Below are 23,162 nucleotides of genomic sequence, written 5' to 3' on the forward strand. Positions count from 1 at the left end.
CAGGTATCAACTGGTCAGTGGTCACTTTCTATAACCCACTGAGCATGTTCTCAACTGCTCATTCATTTCAAGTCTACTTCTTGTAGCTCACCATACTCACCACCAGGAGTAAAAAAATAATGCCAAGAGCTCAATTAGATTATATAAATTTGTGTACAACATTTTGTGGCTTATCTATCTCACTGCTTTCCCCACTGAACATTGATTGAAGTGTTATTCTGTGATGTTTACAGATAGTCAATGTTGGAAAACATTTGGAAAAAGTGTATTCCTTTAAAGGTTGGAAAAATAGCAAACCTCTTAATAGTAAAAATATGTATTTTTAAAAAAAGTATTTTAATAGTAAAACATAATAAAGAAAACTTGGAAAATATAGACAAGTAGGAAGGGTCACCTATGACCCAAATCAACCACAGCTGACATTTTTGTGTAAATCCATCTAGATTTAGTTTTTATCCTGTATTTTGGTCATTTGGTTTTGTTTTGTTTGTTTTGGATAGTTACGCTTATACTGTAAACATAAATTTGTAATCTGCTTTTTCACATAGTACTACTCATAATCTTTAAATCATCATTTTACATAATATTACAACTAATGTACCATGTTTTATTTAATCCTTCCCCTAAAGTTAGACTTTCTGTGTATTTCTAACTTTCCAGAATATTAAATAATTTTCAAATATATGTAGTTGCATAAAGCTTTATCTTGTATTCTTATTTATTTTCATAGTATAGATTATAGAAATTGGATTTATTTGATCAAAGGGTATGAACATTTCTGAAGATCCTGACACATATAGCTTAGAAAAAAATTCTAAACGGAAGGACAGCATGGAAGGCACTTCCAATGAGGACAATAAACTCAAACTGGAGAAAAAAGCCATCATCTGAATATGGCCCTCAAGTCCATACAATAGACACAGGTAGATGACCATATCTTGATAAAGAAGAACATTCTTGTTCTTATTCAAATGATTCCAGGCTATAAAAAAAAAAAAAAAAGAAAGAGAGAAAAACAAAGTGAGTAAACTTGACTTGATTAATAATCCATAATCCAAGTAGCAACTTAAACTTATAGTTTATATGCAAAACATGTTAGAATAGGAAAATATCTATTTGAAACTACTAGGAAAGGTATTATACATTATATGTTGTTAAACAAGATGCAAGATGTCTCATTAGTGATTTCTCTTTACTCTGGACTTGCTGCATAAGTTTAGCAGTTTCCACCATAATTAAATTAACGTTAATATTTTAGCAGATGAAACCCAAGTAGTTTCAATAGGATAAAGACATATTTCTCTTCTTCAAAACCACTCACTAATGACCCAATATAAAGAAGGATTATTTGAATGTAGCAGCATTCAAAAGAGAAATTATATCACTGGGATTAGGTTGTGAGCCTTCGACTATTTTATGAACAGGGACATTCTCAATAAATGGTAAGATTTCTTTGAGCTTTGAGTTATTTCGACATAGAAACATTGCTCATTTAAAACACCTGTGGTGTTTTCACCATACAACATGGAATGTGATTTTATAGTTATTCCATCGATTCAATCCATTTAGATAAGCCAACAGACACATTGGAATATTAGAAAAAATTGAGGTATTAGAGGTTGAGTAAACATGAGGGCAGTAGGAATGGAAAGAAAATGATGGAATTCTAAAATCCTTCCAACAAGATCCATTGAATCCTGGACAGTGGGGGTAAAATGGAGGAGGTACAGGTGCCAGTGGGGTTCTGTTACCTGGATGATGACTGAATAGGTTCCACACAGTATCTTGGACAACTGAATGGCTACTCTGATGAGGCAGACAATCACTTGAAGCCCACTGAGAGCTATGAGAATAGAAAATAAGATGATGTTCCACTCCACTACATGTGCTGGTTCCAGGCACTGAATCCATACGCTAGAATCTGTAAGGAAACTGAGAGAGAGGAAGGAAATGGTCAACATGATGCATGGCCAAGCCTAAAGACTTGGTCCAAGGAAGAAGGCTACAGGTTTTCATATGTTTGGGAAATTAAGATACTGATACATGATTAAAAAACAATATTATTAAATGTGAGTTAATATATAAAATTATTCAGATACATAATTGAACACGTAGTGTGCATAGCACAGGGCTATGCTTATTATGAACATGGTGCCTGCCTCAGACAATTCTAATTCACTTAGGAGGCAAGATGCATACTGAAGAGTTCAACAGCAATGAAAGGCCGCACATGTCAATACCAAGAGAGGTAGAGATTGCCCATTTCCTAGGAGTCCAAAGTTAGCCTAGGCTGTCAGGGATAGGGCTGAGCTAGCACTGGATATAAAATCACACAGGTGGTAAAAGAGCAAAGAGAAATGATGCTATTATTCTTAGACTCTGTCCCAAAGCCTTTTAGAACAATGGTTCTCAAATTTGAGCATACATCAAGATTATCTGGAAAGCTTGTGAAAATGCAGATTGCTGGGTCCCAGCCTAGAGTTTCAGATTCAGAAGGTCTGGATGGGGTGGAGACTTTGGGTTTCTATGTTCCCAGGTGATGTTGATGCTGCTGGTCTGGGGTCCACTGTGTGCTCTGCAGCTCTTAAAAAGATTGAGATTATGAGGTGGAAAAACAAAAGACTGAATGGTTCAATCAGTCTAGCGTAGCACAGGATTTTGAGAATTAAACCACCTCCACTTTTAAGATAGTCTTAAAACCATGCTGAATTATCCTGTCTTTTGCCCACTTCCAGGTCAGCTATGGCCATTAACATTTCTCCAAGAGTGACACTCTCTTTGTTGAACTAAATCGAAATTAAAAACTGGTCTCCTCAAAAAAAAAAAAAAAATCCCCCAAACAAAAACAATTAAGCCCAATTACAGGGCAGAGCTGTTTGTAAATATCTTGTTAATAGCAAGATGCCTTTTTTCAAAACAGCATTTCAAGCAACCTTGGTGCCAGCCAAGTGGTCCTTAACTCTCTCTTTCCTCCCTTTTTAATTTCTTATTCTCTATGCTCTGGGACATTGAGAGGCACTCTGAGAATTTCTTGGTATTGCTAATGGACCTTAGGTCTCAAGGGGTAAACAGCACTGAATATGGAGTCAGAACTCCTGGATCTGTAGGATCTTGGGCCAGGGACTTTACCTCTTTGATCTGGACAATGGGTATAAAATAGCTAACCCTAGGGTTATTGTGAATATTTGATGAGACGTATGTAAAAATGCTTTGGAACCTATAAAGCACAATACAGATGTAATTTCCTGTTATCATTTCCCTAGACCCACTTCATACACCCTCCTACTCCTAACTCAGCCTCAGTCACCAGGGAAGCTAATCCCTTCAAGATCCTTACTCTAGACTGTTCCCAGTGTATACTCTGCACAGATCATCCAACACTTTAAAGCAAGATGCCTTGCAGGATTTCTCTTTTTCTCCTAGGATATGGTCCTATTTATTCTTCTTGTATAAACGGAATGAGTCATAAGTGCACTAGCAAGGTCTGGAAGGAGTAGAGAAATTTGCCCTGATACTCATTCTCTCCGCAATTTCTATACACCATCCTAACACAACATGTACTTCGTTATGTTATAATTCTATCTATAGCTATATCTGTATATCTAGTTCCTCACTACACAGTGTACTGTGAGAAACTGTTGTGATTTATGCATCTCTGAATGGCCATGTCTAAGGCCTAAGGCAGTGCCTGGGGCATTGCGAAGATCAAAAAATGTTTGTTGAATGAAACTGATTCGGGATCCTTGCTGATCACCATGCCAGTGGCTGAACTTAATGGCTGAACTTGCTGTCCACTTGGCAGATGGAAGACCATCATCGGGTATAGAAGGTTATGCAAAGTAATGATTTTAATAATAAAATCTGGCATGTCGAGAATTTATTAAATCTAAGCTGTGCTTTACTTCTCTGTAATTTTCAGTTCTGTGAGGTAGGAATGATTATTATCTCCAGTTTACAGAGCCTCAGAGATATCCAGATTTTTGTCTAAGGCCATACAGTTTGTAAGTAGGAGACGGGAGACTTCAACCCAGATCTACAAGCACTGAAGCTCTGTGCTTTAAAGGGCAATGTTCATTCTAAGGCTTCCATCTCAGCAGAATGTTCTGTCAGATCTGCGTGAGTTTCTAGAAGGAAGTGAACCTGTGTCATTTATCTTTGATTGTCTAGCAACTAATCCAAGGCAGGGACATAGTAGGCGATTAATAAATATTTGTTGAATAAATGTACGTATGAAGAGGTGATTTGGGCAACTTTCAGCTGATTTCTTCAACATTAACAGCTGTTCCACCTTGCATTCACCAAGCCTTGGAAACTTCTTTAGGGGCCCAGAAACTTAGCTTCCCTTCATGGCCTCCAATTTTTCACCTCTAAACACTTTTATAGAGCTGGAATCAGGTGAATACAAATATCAAGGGCAACTTTAAAGGAGGAATGCAGAGGCATGTGGGCAGCCTGAGATTCCTGCATTGAAATTGGAGGCTTACTTGTTTTGGGGGTGGGGAAAAGTTCAGGGGCTGGTGGCATAAAGAACAACCCTTTGTACCCAGTGGGACTTTCTACATTAGGGTCCCCTTTCCTGAGCCCTTTCAATCCCAAAGGAGTGTCTCCTCCAAGTGTTCAGAAAGACCTAAAGTAATTTTCTAGGTTCTCCTGACCTGAGGGAGAGCTCTGCTCACAGCATGGGGTTCCTCGTGGACACTTTAGAAGAAAGGCAGCTATGGGCACAGAAGCAGTTGTGCTGTGCAGGCTGAGGTGAGCAGGTAAAACCTCAAATGGATGTGGGCTTTGAACAATAGAGCCAGCCATGGGGAGTTGAGAAGAAAGTGTAACTTCCCCAGGGGATGGTACCGACACTCCCTCATTTTATTCCATTGGAATTGTCTGTGCAGCACAAGACAGGGAGAGATTGAGTAGATCTTCTTGTATCTCTGTCTGGGCCCTGCTCCCTCCCGAGCTGGTAGGCCCATGAGCCAGCACAATGCCAGTGTGAGGCATTCTGTGATCCAGGACTGGGTCCCTCAACACTTGACTGAACTACCAGCCTTTAGAGCAAGGCTACCGCTTGGACTCTTCTTCAGTACATGCTCGATAAGCTCTTGGCTCCTTCCACAAACTCCTGCACCTACTCATGTCCCTGGATCTCACTTGGCTGCTCACCTTGCCTGGTTCTACCTCCGTGTGGCCCCTAACGGTATAGCTCCAGATGGCACCATCCAAGGGCACTGTGATTCTCTCCCAGCCTGGCCACAAAGCAAGACTGACTGCCCAGAGCCACCCAAGCCCCAAGCTCCAGCAGTTGCCAGACCCCAATAACGACGAAGCCCTGTTCTGCAGTATGGCAGAAACATGCCTTTCATTCGGAAATGTCCACGACAGCCTTAAAATAGTGAATGCATGTGACATTAAAAGACTGGAGAAAAAAAATATCTAAACAGAGTTCTGTGTAGGAACAAGTTGGTCTGGACATTAGTAAACTATTAGGAACATTCTGGACTAAGGTAGACACACAGAACCACAAAGTGATCGTGGAAAATGAGTATGAGCATGAAGCCAGGTGTCTCTGACTTTCAGACTTCCTCCCAAATCAGGGAATTATTCCTTACCGTCCTGCAGTGCCTTCAAAGGCGTACTCCCAGCCATCAAGGGTGCGGCAGTAAGGGCCCTGAAGAAGGCCCAAAGCAGATATGACCAGGCAGTATCCAGAGAAAGCAATTCCAAGGGCTGAAAAGATCATCGACAGCAGTGTCTAAATTAAACATAGAAGGAGGTTAGTGCCATAGAATGAGACAAGGGGATATTGTGAATAAGTGATCAGATAGGTAACTTCCCCTACTCATCCAAGCTTACTGCAGCCTGTGTAATAACAAATGTCCACAGAAAAAAAGGAAACGTTTAATCCAAACCCACTTGATCTTAAAAATAAGTTTTTAAATGATTTTTTTCTTTGGCATTCCATAGAGAAAATTAGTTAATTTACTAAATTTCTCCCCTTTTTTTCTGGAGCTTTGATATCAATAATGATAATATTGATCAACTCATACATAAATGCAATGAAGGGATGTGATCAATCAATCTATACTTCTTTATTGAAGACATGTTATTTTCTAGGTAGGGTGGGTTCTCTAAGAATCAAAAGCTATGATCCTTGTTTTTCTCTTATGAAGATGATATTTGAATATGTTCGTACACAGGAATATGTGAGGAAATATCATGTGTTAGCCTAGATGGTCATGTTTATACTCAAGTGAGGATGGGATTGATGGGGAGGAGGGTATTTTCATTTGAGTAGAAAGAATGAGCAATGTTCACCAACAGATCCATACAAGCCAAGTTGTGAGACTAAGTAGATTGATCTGATCTAAAAGGGATTCCTACAGATGAGTAGAGGGAGAAGCTTGGCATGGTGCTACAACTGAGAAAGCAGGGCTGATAAGACACAATCCAGCCCTTATATCACTTATAACGTGAGTGTAGCTTGGGAGATCCAGGCAGAAGGTGGCCTTGGATGCTGGATCAAGGAGACTGGACTTCATCCTTCAGGGTAAGTGGATTTTTCTCCCACAGCCTTTTATTAAAACTTTTTTTCAAATCTACAAAAAAGTTGAAAGTATAGTACCATTTTCTTAGACCCAACTTTTGTGACTATTTTACCATTTTTGCTTGCTCTCTCTCCCTCTCTCGGTATGTATATGTACATTGACAAACACATATATTTATTTACATTTTTGTTGCTTAACCATTTGAAAGTAGGTTGCAGACATTGGGATATCTCACCCCTAAACACACCAGCACTTATATCCCAAGAATAAAGATATTCTATTATTCTGCAATTGTTTTTCCTTTTTTGTACAGGATCCAATGAAGGTTTATGCACAAAGTTACATCTCTTTAGTTTCCTTTAATCTACAGTAGTCTTGCTGCCTTTTTTCTTTCAGGATATTAAATTGTTTTTAAAGAATCCCAGCCAGTTGCCTTGTAGAAAGTCCACATTCAGGGCTTTTCTGATTGTTTCCTCACAATTGGACTTGGATTAAACACTTTGGCAAGAACATGTGATTGGCGTGGGTACATTATGGGCCTCTCACTGCTACTGATGATGCTAAATTTGATCTCTTGGTTAAAGTGGTGCCCTTCAGATCTATAAATGTACATTTTCTACTTTGCAATTAGGAAGTAATTTGTGAGGTAATACTTTGAGACTGTGTCATATCTTGTTCCCTAAAGACATTTCAACAGATGGATTTAGCATCTACTGATGATCTTCATATTCACTGATCACCGATTATCACGATAAGCGGTTGTAATGTACTGCTTTTCTAATTCTTTCATTTCTCCTGCGTTTGTAAGTTATCATTTTTCTGTACAGAAGAACTTCTATTTCCCGTTTCTCTCCTCTGCCCCTCTCTTTCTGTATTATTGTGGACGCACAGATTTTCTAATTCATTATGCTATAACTCATAATTGTTATTATTCCTTTCGATGATCAAATGGTTCAAATATGACCAGGTGGAACATCCCTTCAAGTCAATTCCTGTACCCTTCAACATACCCCTATCATTCTTTGAACACTTCCTTGCTTCCTGGCACAAGATGTCCCAAGATCAGTTTGAATTTATGCTGCCTTAGACCTGGAATAACTCTTTTTCTAACAAGCCACGGAATTAATTTTTGAGCAAGAAAGTGACATGAACCAATAAATGATTTTGGAAAATTACTCCGGCAGTGGTGACATACCAACCAGAAGTGAGAGAGCCCCCAAATAAGAATTCCATGTGGAGAAAACGTCAAGTTGTGGCAACAAAGACATGCACTGGACAAAAAGACATTGAGGAGGAAATGAGTAGCTGGAAATGGGCTGAAAAAAATTCCAGAGTTTGGGACTTGAGTGAAAAGGAGACAGAAATAGGGATGTCAAGAAAAGCAGTATTGTTTGGGAGAAAAGTTAATTTAGTTTTAAAAATGCTGATTTCAAGTGAGAGTAGGATGGCCAAACAGAAACATGTAGTAGCCAGTTGATAAATTCAAAAGCTGAGAGCAGAAAAAGAACAAAAAACCTGCAATTTTTGGAACAAAGTTTATATCAAATTATATTTCTTTGCTTGGAGTTATTTTATAAACGTAACATCAATACATGATCATTATGGAAAATCAGAAAAAAAGTATTTTAAAAACACAAAGAAGGAAAGAGCAGTTATGCTTTTTTCCTATTTGATACTAGTAATTCATTGGCAACTTCACATATGATGGAAAGCTCTTTCAAGTTATGTTTCTCATATTGATTGTAATAGAGTTTTGCCTTGTCATGGAATGAGATAAATAGGTTTTTTTTACAGTAGATTTCTGTTAGTTATACTTTGTAAAAAATATTTACCTATTCGCCAATGCCATCTTTGAAAAAGGAAGAAGGACGTTTTCAAAAGATTGAACTCCTTATTTACCAAATGGCCTTAAGCAGTTCGCTGGAAAGATCAGTGAAGAATTTCTTCATTTGAAGAATTTGCAACCATAGCATAATATGTATATATGTATACATGTATAAATTACAATCTAATGAGTGGATACAATTGCACAATCGAAGTAAGCCTCAAAATAAAGTGGGAATAAGAATCTCTCTGAGTCACAGTTTCATTGTCCATAAAATGTAGATGATGTAGATGGTTACAGCGCCTACATAATAGGGCTGTTTCAAAAATTAAAGGATACAATGCATATAAAAATTATTTGAAAAGTGAAAAGCATAATCAAAATATTATCTATTATTTCAAGTGCCCTTATTTGGCCAGTATTTGTTTTCCAGGGATAACAACCCACAGAATGTTGGCAGAAGATGTGACACCACAGAGGAATGGACGACAACCAAGAAGTTCATGGGGTTCAGGTCATGCTGCTCCAAAATATGGCATCTTGGCATATTAATACCTTAAGCCGAAAGGGTTTGAGGAAATGGCAGAAGCAGGAAGTTCACTCTGACCTCCCCCACCTTCTCACCCTTCTTCCCTGAAACAGGTCATAAAACTCCCATGTGAAACATACCCTTCCTGCACCTGGAGGAAGGAAGACATTCTTACTACCAGAGACTGGAAATTTGGGGCCAAGAAATCTGTGTAAACAAACCTTGTTAAGCTAAACCTTACCTTCCTAGTTACTTCTTCACCATTTAGTACTCCTAGTCCAAACCCCTCTGACTTGCCAATTCTTTACAAATTTATTGTTGTTTCTTTGTCTAAAAGGTGTAGAAACTTCCTGCTCTGGTCACGTCTTCGGGTCTTCATTCTTTTGTGAAGACTCCTGTGTACATGGAAAAATTCAATAAAATTTGTGTGCTTTTCTCAACCTGTCTTTGTCAGTTTAATTTTCAGACCCAGTTAGGGACCCTAAAAAGGTTGAGGAAAACTTTTTTCTCCCCTACAGTTTCTGGGACCCACCGTGGGGCGCCATCTCCTGGGGAACACCTTGCTCAATCTGGAAGCTGCAGTCAGAGATCCTAGACCTCTGACAAAAGCTGGCAGAAGAATTCTTGCCAAGTTATCTCTTCAATCTCTGCCTGGGGAGACCAGTCGGGTGAAGGAGATAAGGGTCCTCTCCTTTCCAGATTCAGATTGGCAGGAGAAAAACATTTGCAAGAATTAGTTCTTGAGATTGTGATTCTGATTCCAACTTGGTTTCGGGGTACCCACTGGTTATTGATATTTTCCTTCCCAGGGACGGCTATTGCTTTCCTGTTTATCTCTTGTTTTGTGTCCTGAGAATTTGGCTTGGCTTTCTGCCCATCAGGGCATGCAAGTGTCAGGTCTTGCTTTTTTGCAGGCAGCCAACTGTCAGAGGGCAAGCCTCCCCAGCATGGCTGTACAGAAATGTAGCTGAGCCCCATTTGTGGCTAGTATTCTCTCGACTGTTAGCAGTTCTGCGGAGCGGTTGTCCAAGTTTCCTTTCTTTTGGCTACTGTATGATCAGGCCACTCAAGACGGTTGCTCTTGTGCTCTCTGTGCATCCCCTGCTCGCCAGTGCCTGCTTCACCTACACCTACTCGCAAGACTGACCTTCCTACGTACTTGCCCCAGGCCCCACTTAAAGACTCTTCTTATCAAAGGGGCAGTGAAGGGCATGCCCCTCTGCTGGTTTCCCTGGAAACTGATGAGCCAACCTGACATAATTCCCCCTATAGTTGGCAATCTACACCCCCCCCCCCCACGAGCAAAGACTGCCACCACATCCTGCCCTCCATCCGTTGCACACAGTGGGGTGTTGCTCCAGGACCTTGCTTCAGACGCATAAGCTCCCCCATCCATTAAACCATTGATGTCTCTGTTGTTGACTCCAGGCTCTTTCTTTAGTCTTGAAGCTGGACAAACACAGCTGGACAAACACAGTAGAGTGCAGCCCAACAGTTATCTCTGGAAGTGGTTTTGGATCTTCAGAAAGCTGCATCTCTTGCACCCTCTTTGGGGACACCTCTTCATCCATGGTTAAGTATTGATTTTGAGTCACTTGATAAAGTATACCTTTGGTTTAAATATTTGAAACTTTTTTTTTTTTCCTAAAGAGCTTTATGGTCAGAAGTTGACAGAATTTGAGGTTGATATTCAGAGCCTGATAGGAACATTTTTTGTGAAGGCCTCCTCTCCTAAGCAGAAATAGAGCTCTGTACTCACAGGAAAAGAAAACATGCGAAGGCTTTGTGGAATGATTTATGAAAACATTCCAAAGACACACAGCTCTAAATCTAGAACATAGAAATCTTTCCATTTCCATCTTAGTTGGAAATCTTCCACCTGATATAAGGAAGCAACTTGAAGGTAATGTAGTCGGATAGGCAGGTCAACCCCTTGATATCATTCAGGCTGCAAACCAAATCTGTGAGGAATTAAAATACAGCTGTCCTTGTCTTATGAATTGAGGCTTTACAAAACCATAAATGCAGCTATAAAAGCAAAAGTGCACTAAACCTTACCAATCCCCAAACCTCTTCTATTGATATTAACACAAAATGTTGGCAGATATTGTAAAAGATCAGGATGTTGGAAACAGAACTGTCCTGCATTCAAGAAAAAGACGAAAACATTTAAGTAGTAATTACCCTAGACTTCTGATAATAGAAAAATATGTCCTAAAACTCCATCTAAGAGAAAACCTACATCTTTTCTCTGTCCCTCAGAGATGTAACTCTTACCATGTTTTTGAAATGTAAACATCCCAGGAGATAGCTAAAACACTGTTCACAACCACCTGAGAGTGAGGGGAAAAAAAGGAAAAGAGGCTTTGGGGGAAAAAAAAGAACTATAAAAGCTTCCTTACTCAAAATCTAGTCCACAGCCTCCTAAGTTTACTTGTCAAGGGCAGATACAAATCTTAAAAGTCATCTCCACAAATATCAGTAAAAAGGTTTAGCCATATGAATGGAAAACCATAATTTGTTCTATCTGCCAATTTGGATTCTTCTATAAATGAATGAGTTTTGTATTAATGTACCTGACACATGGTTAAAATTTAAAAACAAAAGCTATAAGATCTCTGTTTGCATCTGTCTATATGTTTATTTCTGTCAATATATGTATGTTATAGATGTGAGATATTTTCCTATCTCCCAATGTTATTTCCAAATTAATTTATCAAATCTCTCAAAGGAGTTCTGTTCAAATTAGTGTAGATAAAAATGAGCACTCACAGGGCTTCCCTGGTGGCGCAGTGGTTGAGAATCTGCCTGCTAATGCAGGGGACACAGGTTCGAGCCCTGGTCTGGGAAGATCCCACATGCCGCGGAGCAACTGGGCCCGTGAGCCACAACTACTGAGCCTGCGCGTCTGGAGCCTGTGCTCCGCAACAAGAGAGGCCGCGACAGTGAGAGGCCCGTGCACCGCGATGAAGAGTGGCCCCCGCTTGCCGCAACTAGAGAAAGCCCTCGCACAAAAACGAAGACCCAACACAGCCAAAAATAAATAATAATAAAATAAAATTTTAAAAAAATGAGCACTCACATAAATTAAGTATTCCTAAAACTCTCAGAAATATAAAAACTAATTGAAAGCTTCATTCACATGATCTGGAATAATCTTTGGTAAATAAAGCTAGTTTTTAAATTGTTGAAAAAAAAGGCATAACTTTAGAGTTGTCAGCATTAAATATAATGTGGTCATACAATTTTTTTCTACCTAGGTTTACTAGTGAAAAAAACATATTATCTCTACTAGATGTTTAAGATGATAAAAACCATAAATTCAACCTAAAAATAAAACATACATTAAAAATACATTGTTTAATGTCTGCCAAGCACAGTAGTTAAAAAAAGAGAGAAGCTGTATGTTTAATTTTTAGATTCTCTGTTTCTATGACGTTTATGCTTGTTTAATATATATATATATATATATATATATATATATATGTTATAAAGTTTGTTAACCAGAGAAATGACAAGATAACAGCTAACCTTGTCTAGTGTCTCATAAAATGTTCATGAGTAATCTAAACATAATTAAGAACAAGTGAATTAAATAAATGTGTGATAAAAGTTTATAAATGAACTTTTCAACAATAATTATGTTTTATAAAATATGTCTAATTTAAAATAACTTCCTCACCAAACAGATGAGGGAGATTAAGAAGTACAAACTTCCAGTTAAAAAAATAAATGAGTCACAGGTGAGAAATACAGCAAAAGAAAAAAACTTCCAAAATCTTTTTGCTAACTTGAAACCTTAAATTTATACTAAGTTAAGTGACAGAAATTCATTGGCTATCTAGATCATTTCTGAATAAGATAAGATACTGAAACATTAATTACTGAACATAAGTTTACCTACTTTTTTCTTCCTATCATAGAGGAACTAAAGATATTTGAATTTGTTAGTAAACATGTCTTGTGCCACACTGAAAAATTGTACTATGAGGAAATGTATACTTCCAGAAATTATGAAATAATATCTTCATAAATTTTCCAATCAACAGAATGTTCATATGTAACAGACAGTTCACAATTGCTTACTTCCTAGTTTTCACTAGAAATTAAAATTTCTAAGAGTTAACAATTCTAATGTATGTAATTAAAGCTACTAGAAGTAATAAGGGAATGACTCTGTATGCAAGAAAAGTACAATGTGCTTTTGGTTAAAGGTATGAATTATGGAGATGTGTTTTTGTTAAGGAAAAACAGTAATTTTGTCCTGAAGTAAGAAAGTTGGTTGTTCAGAAAGAGAAAAAAGGACAAATTGAATGAATATAGAGATCTGAGAAAAGAGAGAGAGGAAATCTTATGTGGTCAAGCTGGCCTTAATATCAAAAGTACACTGATGCAGAGTGAAGTAAGTCAGAAAGAGAAAAACAAATACCGTATGCTAACACATATATATGGATTAAAAAAAAAAAAAAGGTTCTGAAGAACCTAGGGGCAGGACAGGAATAAAGATGCAGACGTAGAGAATGGACTTGACATAGGGAGGGGGAAGGGTAAGCTGGGACAAAGTGAGAGAGTGGCAGGGACATATATACACTACCAAATGTAAAATAGATACCTAGTGGGAAGCAGCTGCATCGCACAGGGAGATCAGCTCGGTGCTTTGTGACCACCTAGAGGGGTGGGATAGGGAGGGTGGGAGGCAGACGCAAGAGGGAGGAGATGTGGGGATATATGTATATGTATAGCTGATTCACTTTGTTATAAAGCAGAAACTAACACACCATTGTAAAGCAATTATACTCCAATAAAGATGCTTAGAAAAAAAAAAAGTACACTGATGCAAAACTAGAATTGGGTCTTATCACCCCTAAAAGGACAAATTTTATTGGACTATTGGTCTCCTCTTGATAAGAAATCATGAAAGGCTTTTAACCTTTTGGGCAATCTACCCAAAAGGCAAAGATTTTGTGTTTTATCAAAATAATTCCCTGGGCTTCAGGGAATTGTTTGTTTTTACCACATCTTTGATTACTTAAGACAACTGAGTCTTCTCTACTTAAAGAATCAAGTTTTTTTTTTTTTTTTACAACTATGTAACTTTCTGTATTTACCTTTGAAATTGTTTAACTTGAGTTAAATGGATCACTATGTATTGTTTCACAGTGACATGATCCTATTTGATATTTTTGACAAATTTCCCCCCAAATTAAATTCTAAATGAAGTCTTCTTGACCTCAAACTAACTTTGGGATTTTCCAGAGGGCCCCTGGAACATCTCAGTAATTTGTTCTCTGTCCTTTAAGAGAGAGAGAGAGGGAGAGAGAGAGAGATACCAAACTAATTAGGTTTACTTGATATGTTAAATTATATGGGAAGCTTTGTCAAATAAGAAGTGATTTTTTTAACCTTTTTAGGCTATATTTGTATGGGTACATGTTATTATATGTGTTCCAGAAATTATATGGCATTTCTAGAAATCTATACCCTGGTATAACGTTATCAGTCATAATTCTAGTTATTATCTTAAAATGTCGTATGTCTCAGAAATAACCAAATTTTACTTTCTTTTGCATTATAATAAACTCTCATCAGATGTTTAACCATGGCCATTTTAAAGTCTTTTGTCATTTACAGAGAGTTATTGTTTTACTCTGATGCTTTTGCAGAAGTGCTTGTCTTAAAGGTGGAAAGAACATGGAAAGAACTCTAACAAGTATAGGTTTCTGATAACGTTAAGATCATATCACTGAACTGAGTAAAAATTTCCAAAACTCTAATGGAGAAACTGATGGATTCGTAAAACGGCTAACACAAAACCAAGCAGAAGAAAAATTAATTACATGGGATTGAATAAACTGATGAGTTATAATTCTTTATTACTTTCTCTTTAAAACTTTGCTGATTCTTAATGTTTTGCTTTCCATATTTAAGGAAACTGTTTTTTCTCTTCAGCTATCTATGACTTAGAGCAATTTTGTAAAGCATACCTTTATGAACAAAATGAAACAATTACTTTTTCTCCCTACCTGATCCCTCCAAAATTTGAAAACCTTTAGTGGTTATTCTTATATTTATGGCAATATAATTATTTGCATAAGTTCAATAAGAATCTGTTCTCCTTGCAACAGGACACAGTTGGAAACATTGGTTATATTACCAAGGCTTTGACTAGAATGTCATATTTGAGAATGTTCATAGAATCAGATATGACCAGACAACTTTAAGGATCTAAGGTTGACTTTATGGAGCCAATGAATTTCCTTGGAAAAAGTGGCCTGGTACCTTGTTTACAGGGTTTCCAGCAGCTTTACCAGGTGAGTAAGGAAAGTCACTTCCTGGCAGGCCCAGAAATCTCAGGATTTTGGGGGGACCTAAAGAAGAGAGAAATTAACCCAAATCTATAGGAATTTTATACAAAGTCTGATGGCAAGTTCTTGGCTTGTCTTCTTAGCCTGGAGAGGATTTTAAAAGTCTTATCTGAGTTTCTTTACGAAAAGTTCCAGCAAAGTAGACATTAAAAGAGCCTATATGGTCATCACTATTCTTGCTGCACTTATGTAAATAATCAGGCCAAGTTTAATGAGACTAGATTTATTTCACAAACAAATTAGTCTTACTTTGGTTATTTCTGATAGAAATGAGGGTGACTGTAGAGAAAAAAATATGTTTCATTGGAAAGTCATAACACACCCTCATGGATATCAGATTCTAGTCCTATTCATTGTCTTTGAGTTTTTGTTATCTACCTATACACTGGACTGAGTCCTAAATTCTTTTAGTTTCTTCCAATATCTGGCTACAATTCCCCAAATTAATGTTTCCAGTTTTTCTCCCATCCTTCTGATTTGGAATCATTGAGAACTAAAACTGCCCTTTTCCCAAAACTGGACAAAGCTAAAGCTGGACAACTTGATATAAACTTCAGAGAAAGCACCACCATAGCTCATATTAGACAATCTTTGTGCCTGTTGCTGTGTAGATCTCTCAGAGAGTTCACCAGAACACCTGATGACATTCCCAGGGACATTCAAACTATGAACCAGCGAAGTGTCAGATTACCTTTTCCTGTTCTCACTCCATCTGAAGATGCTTGGAGTTCCAACATCTAGAAATCTTCTCAACTGGCTGCCCTCTAGACTCAAAAACTATGAGTTTATAGTTTGTTCTAACCATTAACTTCTTTTTGTTTTTTGTTTGTTTTCATGCAAATGTCCAGGGCTGAGGGACTGGTTCATTGGGTTATGGGACAATCTACTCCTTCAGTTTCTGGACTGTGAAACTTCTTGAGGGAAGTTTCAGACAGAAGAATAATGGGGTTCAAGACACACTACCCCAAAACACAGCACATTGGTATATTAATATCTTAAGCTGAAGGGGTTTGAGGAAATGGTAGAAGCAGGAAGTTCACTCTGACCTCCCCCACCCTCTCACCCTTCTTCCCTGAAACAGGTCATAAAACTCCCATGTGAAAGATACCCTCCCTGTACCAGGAGGAAGGAAGACATTCTTATTACCAGAGACTAAAATTTGGGGCCAAGAACTCTGTATAAATAACCTTGCTTAACTAAACCTTATCTTCCTAGTTACTTCTTCACCTTTTTCTATCCCTAACCCAAATCTCTCTGTCTTGTCAATTCTTCACAAAGTTATTATTTCTTTATCTAAGAAGTTTAAATGCTTCCTGCTCTAGTCACATCTTCGGGTCTTCATTCTCTTGTGAAATCACCCATGTACATGTAAAAATTCAATAAAATTTGTATGCTTTTCTCATCTTAACCTGTCATCAGATTAATTTTCAGACCCAACCAGGGACCCAAAGAGGGTTGAGGAAAACTTTTTTTCTCCTCTACAAAATGTATCTTAGGTGACCTAAATTTCCATTCTAGAGCTTCAGAAGTTACAAACTGGTGCAGACTCAAATTTGGCCTGCAAGATGTGTTTTATTTAGTTTAAATGAGAATTAATTGCCAACATTTTATAATTGTGAAGTTTTACTTAAAACTCCATATTTCTACTTCCTATTGAAAATTGAGAATTGCCCAATATTGTAGTGGTAGCAATTGGCTGGACCTGAGTAACAGCTCCCTCTCTTCCTTAAATAGAAAATTTGCTCTAATGTCTACATATTTCACATATTTCACTGCCATCAGGTATTTGGCATCTGGGGGCATATCAGTTAGGACCCCTATCCTAGAGCATACTTTGAAAGAACCAAGCAGAAAATCCAGGGAATCCTCTCTCCCTTCCTTCTGCTCTTCCCACTGAGATGCCAGTCATCTCATCCAATGTTGATTATGAGACAGTGTCCAGACTCTACACTATTTCTAGCATCCATTCGTGCTGGAGATGCTAATAATGAGTTAAGGCAAATTGAACACATGGATTTTTATTAGATACTTAATGGTACAAACATTTCTTTTCTAGAAATTCCCTGAGTACATAGATTAAAATTTACCTGAATCCATTGCTTCACCTAGACCATTTTGAAAGCTTTTCTGTAGCATAATACCAGCAGTTACTGGGGGATGTTTGATTCAATTGGTTAAGAAAGTAGACACACACACACAGAGAGGGAGAGTATTTTGGTCTTCTAATTCTTCCCCACTAGGGGCACAATGGTGAATTAAACAACTAATTTAATCTTCCAAAAACAACAGTCAAAGAAAGTAAGCCATACCATCTTGGCTGCATATTTAAATGTAACTGCACCTCGGACCAACTAAGTCAGAGTCTCTGGGGGTGGGATTCTAAGGCCAAGCTCCCAGACCATTGCAATGTGCCGACAACATGTGGAACCACTGCTGCAAAGAATGCCTCCCAGACCTCTGGCAAAGCTCCTCCTAGTTAATGAATCATATTCTCTTTTAGTCACAGGTGACTCATCTATAAAACAGGAGTAGCAATGATATAATTCATTGGGTAAATGTGAACAAACTATAAAGTGCTATGCAAATATGAATAAGTGATGACATGGGGAGGGGGAGGGGGATAATGGTGGAAATACAGGAACCCAGTGCCTATGTGTTGAGCTTAGGCTTAGAAAATGTGGTTGTATCATTCTCTCTTGACTCTATTTTAATTATTTTAAAAGTTCTAGTTTTAAAAATGTACATCATATATACCCAACTCTGGGATAAATCTAATGCTGTGTGAAAGAAGCCAGATACAGAAGACCAATACTGTATGATTCTATTTATATAAAATACAAACTAATCTATAATGACAAAAAGAGGTCAAAGATTATCTTTTGGGGGTGATGAAAATGTTCCATATCTTGACTATGATGGTAATTTCATGGGTGGAGTTAACTGTCAAAACTCATGGAATTTTACACTTTTAATGGATGGCATTTATTATATGTAAATTAGTCTTCAATAAAGTTGATAAGGGAAAAAATAGACTCACAGAAACCCAGTTAGGAAAAGGTAATATTATTTTCTAATTTCATGTATCTTTAAATCTTGAATTGCTAGAAGAATATCAGCAGAACAAAAGTGGAGGAAAATTGTAGACAAAATAGATAATTTTTGGAGTAAACTCTTGGGCTCTGAACTGAAAGGATGATGGAGAGGGTACAATAGTGTCAATATTTTCGTGTTTCCAAGTGAGAGGAAAGAAAGCCAGAGCCCACTCAACCATCCTCAAAATAATATTGTTCTTACCATGTATTTTTTGCTGCAGTTTTCACTCTGGCAACATTTATAGTTGTTATCATTCTCCAGTACAAGAAGAATTGCTGCTACTATAAGCATCTATAGTAGGGAAGAGAAAAAATATCAGAAATGGAATACTAGTTTTCATTCATGCTCATAATCAGAAAACAGTGTTTCAGAGCATAGACTCTGGGATCAGGTAGCTCTGGGTTCAAATCCCAGTTCTGCCACTTAATAACTGTATGAACTCCAGAGTCCTTTCCTATAAAATGGTGCTGAGAACTCACCTCTTTGGGTTGTTATGAGCTATTCTACGTAAAATTTTGAATAGTGTGCTTGATTCATAACATGTGATTGATAAATGTTAGCTGTTATTATTATAGTTATCAGTTATCAAAAGCTAATGCTTAAGGAGGGGCAAATGGTATGGACATGAGAATACCACCCTCTGCAGCAAACATGTACTTCTCACTGACTCAGTTGTGGAGGACAAAGGAAAACCATTCACCAGACTTTGCCATTTGCCAGCCTCTTTCTACTTACTGCCCTCTGGGAATGCAGGTGAAAGGTATGGTTAATCTGAAACTAAATCTCTTAATCCAAAGTAAAGTAAATTCAATTTCCCCGAGTGTTCAGATCATCTTAGATTCAGATTTTCCAGTGGGTTTGTCTGTATGAAGCCAACAAACTGGGAGAATTCAGTGTATTCTACTTCCTTTTCTTGGTATCTTAGACAAAGGGCTCAAGTTCCGGAAAGAACATGGATTTCTTTACTATTGGGTTGGCCAAAAAGTTCGTTCAGGTACAGAAAAACCCGAACGATCTTTTTGGCCAGCCCAATATTATAGTCCTTGGTTTGGGCAGGTATGGACCATGAATTGCTTCTGGCAAATTCTCCACTTATCCTTTCCTTCTACTGTTCAGTACTGAATCTTGTAGTTGAGTTCATTGTTATTTTACTCCTTGTAATGAATATTTCCAGTTTCCAAATTCCTTCAGCTGTCATTTATTTATCTATCCATTTAATTATTTATCTATATTCATCTCCTTTCTCCAAAAAGGATTTGATCTTGAAAGAATATTTTTCAAGAATTCCTAGACAGTGAAAAATAGAGAATAGGTTCTTTTTACAGTTTTAAATTTTACATGGAATATAAGCAAACAGTCCTACATTCTCCTCCTTTCAACACGATTAATTAACACAATTTTAAAGAGATTCTGGTTTAGCTTTAGTAATGTCTTGCAAATCTTCCACTTATTACAATTATATATTGAGAGAAACAATGACAAGATAAGCCACAATAAACCAGGTGCAGTAACCAGCTTCATTACAATATTGTTAGAAATAATTAGACCTAGACCCTAGAGTCCTGTGTCAAAGGAGAAACACAGGCATAGCCCGTGTTTAAAGAGAAACTTTGTTCTCTTTTTGTTGTAAAATATAGCTGCAATACAGAGGGCTCAAGAATAATGGAGGAAAATTACCCAAAATACCACTACTCTCACATGTTTTTAGGTATGTACTCCCACATGTGTATATTTTACATAATTTGAATCATAATGTATTCACAATTTTGTTATATCTTTTTTCACTTAATACAAAATAACATGTGTTTTCCATGTTGCTACATGTTCATAACTACAATTTTCATCCTTTATAAAGTGAATGGACCATAATCTATTTTGCCATGTCTATGCTAGGATGCTTCTAGTTTTTTGTTATTATAAATAACGCTGCCACAAACATCTATGTATAAATTTCTTTCATTATTTTGGATTATTTCCTCAGAATGAATGCTCAGATTTAGGATTACCAAGTCAAAAGACATAAGCATTTTCATGGATCTTAATATATCATATGAAAAATTTCTCCCAAAGGCTTGCATTTATTCATAGTACCACCACCAACAGTCATTATGTACCTAGCACATAGCACCTTCAGTAGCATTGTGTATTAATATTTCAAAGTTTATTAATTTAACGTGCAAAATGACAAATAAATGAAACTGCTTTCCAACATATTTATTCAAATATTATACTAATTAAACACCCACAAAGATGTAGAGATAGATTATAATGGATTTTTTTTTTTTTTTTGCATTCTTGTTGGTATAGAAAGCTTGCAGTGCACAGTGTGGTTTTTTTTTAGAAATGGTATGATCAGGAAAAACGTCTTTTCCTCTGAGTTGCCAACATGATTTACTATCAGTTTGTTTTTAAAGAGCACAAAGTCATCATAAAAACATCCATGGATTCTTACTGTGGATACTCCGATTTAGTTTTCAAAAACACCCACCCAAAGACATTAAGTAACTTGCTTTAAGGTCTCTTGACACAAATGACAGAGCTTAGATTGGAACTCAAGTTTGTCTGAATCTTCAAATCTCTGCTTTTCCCACTGTCTTAATACCACTCCAAGCTAGAGAAATCCTGAGTACAGACAGAAAATCCGTTCTAGGGAAGAGCAGTGCCACTGGAGATTAAATAGCATAAGTTGACACACAGCTTTCATGAGGATATAATATTTCTATAGGCCAGTGTCCCACCAACTTTCATTAGGACTAATTTCCTGCATTGCTGGAGCTACATAAATAGCAGCTTACTGAAAACAAAGCTACCTTCCAAGTCCTCATGGACTCCCTGCCTTTTTACCCCCATCCATCTTCCAAACCCAAACCAAGGATTAGAAGAATGATTTTTCCATGATTCATCTTTTTCACTAGGAACAAGTTAATTCTTAGTAAAAACTCCCCCTTCTGCAATCCCAAGTCTCCAAAGTCACACTTACCATAATACCTGAGAAACAGATTCCTTCAAAATACCAGACGTAGTTGGTGAGTTTATTGCTGGATGCATAGGAAGCTTGCCCATTGGGGAAATACAATAATATGTTCACAATTATACTCCAAAGTGCAAGAGGAATCAGCAGACTACTCAGGCAGCTTCCACATTTCCAAGACCCCATGTTACCCTGCTCAGAACCTGCAGGAGATTTCAAGAGTGTAGAATTACATCAAGCCTGTTTTTTTTTCCTTACCTGTCTCCCCCCTGCCCCCGCCCCGAGATTACCTACCACTTTCTGGGTCAGAGCCCTTCAGTTCATATTCATGAGGAGCCCAGGACTCGGACAGAACTGCAGCCTGCAATCTGTCGGTGTGGAAATAGTGGTTTACTGTTTGGAGAACAATAGACAAAGATCAACGGCTGAAAAGCTGAGCTGGTCTTCATCCTGTGCCAAAGGAATGTGGTGTTTTTACTGCTTTTTAAAATAAGTCATTTTCCTCTGGATTAGAGCACTCAAGACTGAATCCTGGGCATGTTTGCAGAAGGAAGTTGGAGGGGGGGTTGGAATGGAGTCTGGCAAATTTCACCCCACAGTGAACAGAGGGGTTAAAGAGAAAACTACCAAGGGATCTTATACTGGCACCGGATGTGCGGTTTGCTCAAATATTCTGACTTTATGTATCTGTCTTTTATTCAGTGTTCTTTATTGTATGCTCACTATTCACCAAGCACTGTTTAAACTGCAGGGGGCACAAAAAGGACAAAGAAAGGGAAAGACTGGTGAGTTAGGAAAAGAAGACATCACAGTCGCTGAGTTTATTGTTATAAGACTGGTACAGCTTTCCTCTAAAGAGTTCACATCTATCATCTCTACCTCGCAATAAAATAATAACAGGAATAAATTCATATCTCTTACTGCCTAGGAAAAAGAGGTAAAAGAAGTTGGGTAATTTGATTAAGACTTTATGAGTACTAAGTTTGAAGTGAATTTAGGAATTCTCCCTTCCAAATTATTATTATTTTTTAAACATCTTTATTGGAGTATAATTGGTTTACAATGGTGTGTTAGTTTCTGCTGTATAACAAAGTGAATCAGCTATACATATACATATATCCCCATATCTCCTCCTTCTTGCATCTCCTTCCCACCCTCCCTATCCCACCCCTCTAGGTGGTCACAGAGCACCAAGCTGATCTCCCTGTGCTATGCAGCTGATTCCCACTAGCTATCTATTTTACATTTGGTAGTATATATAAGTCCATGCCACTCTCTCACTTCGTCCCAGCTTACCCTTCCCCCTCCCCGTGTCCTCAAGTCCATTCTCTACTCCCTTCCAAATTATTGCCCTAAATTTAAAGAGCCACAGATCCTTGTATTTCTGATGACATAAGGAGAGGATTATGGGAAGGAATCTTGGCACTAATATGTTAAAGATAATGTAGACAGTGGTGTAAAGAATTCACGGGTTGGAAAACAACTATACTCCAATAAAAATTAATAAAAAAAAAAAAGAATTCAAGGGTTGGGAATTCCCCGGCATTACAGTGTTTAGCACTCTGTGATTTCACTACCGAGGGCCCGGGTTCAATCCCTGCTTGGGAACTAAGATCCCACAAGCTGCGTGCCACAGCCAAAAACGAAACAAAACAAAACAAAAGAATTCAAGGTTTGCTTGACCTCATTGCCACTTTCTGCTGGTAACCTCAGAACCCTGCTTGACTTAACTTTCTTAAGTCTTAACTTCCTAAGCTGTGAAAAGGGAATTAAAAAACAGTACCTTCCCCACAAAGATAATGTGTAGGTTAACAGGATTATGTGTGCAAAACACAGTATC

At 37.7% G+C, this 23,162-nt stretch overlaps 1 protein-coding gene across 1 annotated transcript; it reads right to left on the reverse strand.

The window, feature by feature from the left end:
• Window positions 1-586: 586 nt before the first annotated feature.
• On the reverse strand, window positions 587-21,782 carry TM4SF18 (transmembrane 4 L six family member 18). The gene is made up of 6 exons (XM_036849463.1): window positions 21,617-21,782; window positions 21,332-21,525; window positions 18,553-18,642; window positions 5,604-5,746; window positions 1,752-1,932; window positions 587-982 (listed from the first exon to the last, which is right to left on the reverse strand). The coding sequence occupies exons 2-6, from the start codon at window positions 21,506-21,508 to the stop codon at window positions 968-970; spliced, it is 606 nt and encodes a 201-aa protein (XP_036705358.1). The 5' UTR covers window positions 21,509-21,525; window positions 21,617-21,782; the 3' UTR covers window positions 587-967.
• Between the last annotated feature and the right edge of the window lie 1,380 nt (window positions 21,783-23,162).

Source organism: Balaenoptera musculus, chromosome 4, assembly GCF_009873245.2.
Source record: "Balaenoptera musculus isolate JJ_BM4_2016_0621 chromosome 4, mBalMus1.pri.v3, whole genome shotgun sequence".
NCBI classification, from domain to species: Eukaryota; Metazoa; Chordata; class Mammalia; order Artiodactyla; family Balaenopteridae; genus Balaenoptera; species Balaenoptera musculus.

What these genes read in the sequence shown, in the direction of transcription:
- TM4SF18 (XM_036849463.1), bottom strand. Translation starts at nt 21,508, where the DNA reads ATGGGGTCTTGGAAATGTGGAAGCTGCCTGAGTAGTCTGCTGATTCCT. An exon ending in ACTGCAGCAAAAAATACATG is followed by an intron (nt 5,747 to 18,552) that starts GTAAGAACAATA and finishes TGTTTAATTTAG; the next exon opens with ACACTGCTGTCGATGATCTT. An exon ending in TTTGAAGGCACTGCAGGACG is followed by an intron (nt 1,933 to 5,603) that starts GTAAGGAATAAT and finishes CCTCTCTCTCAG; the next exon opens with TTTCCTTACAGATTCTAGCG.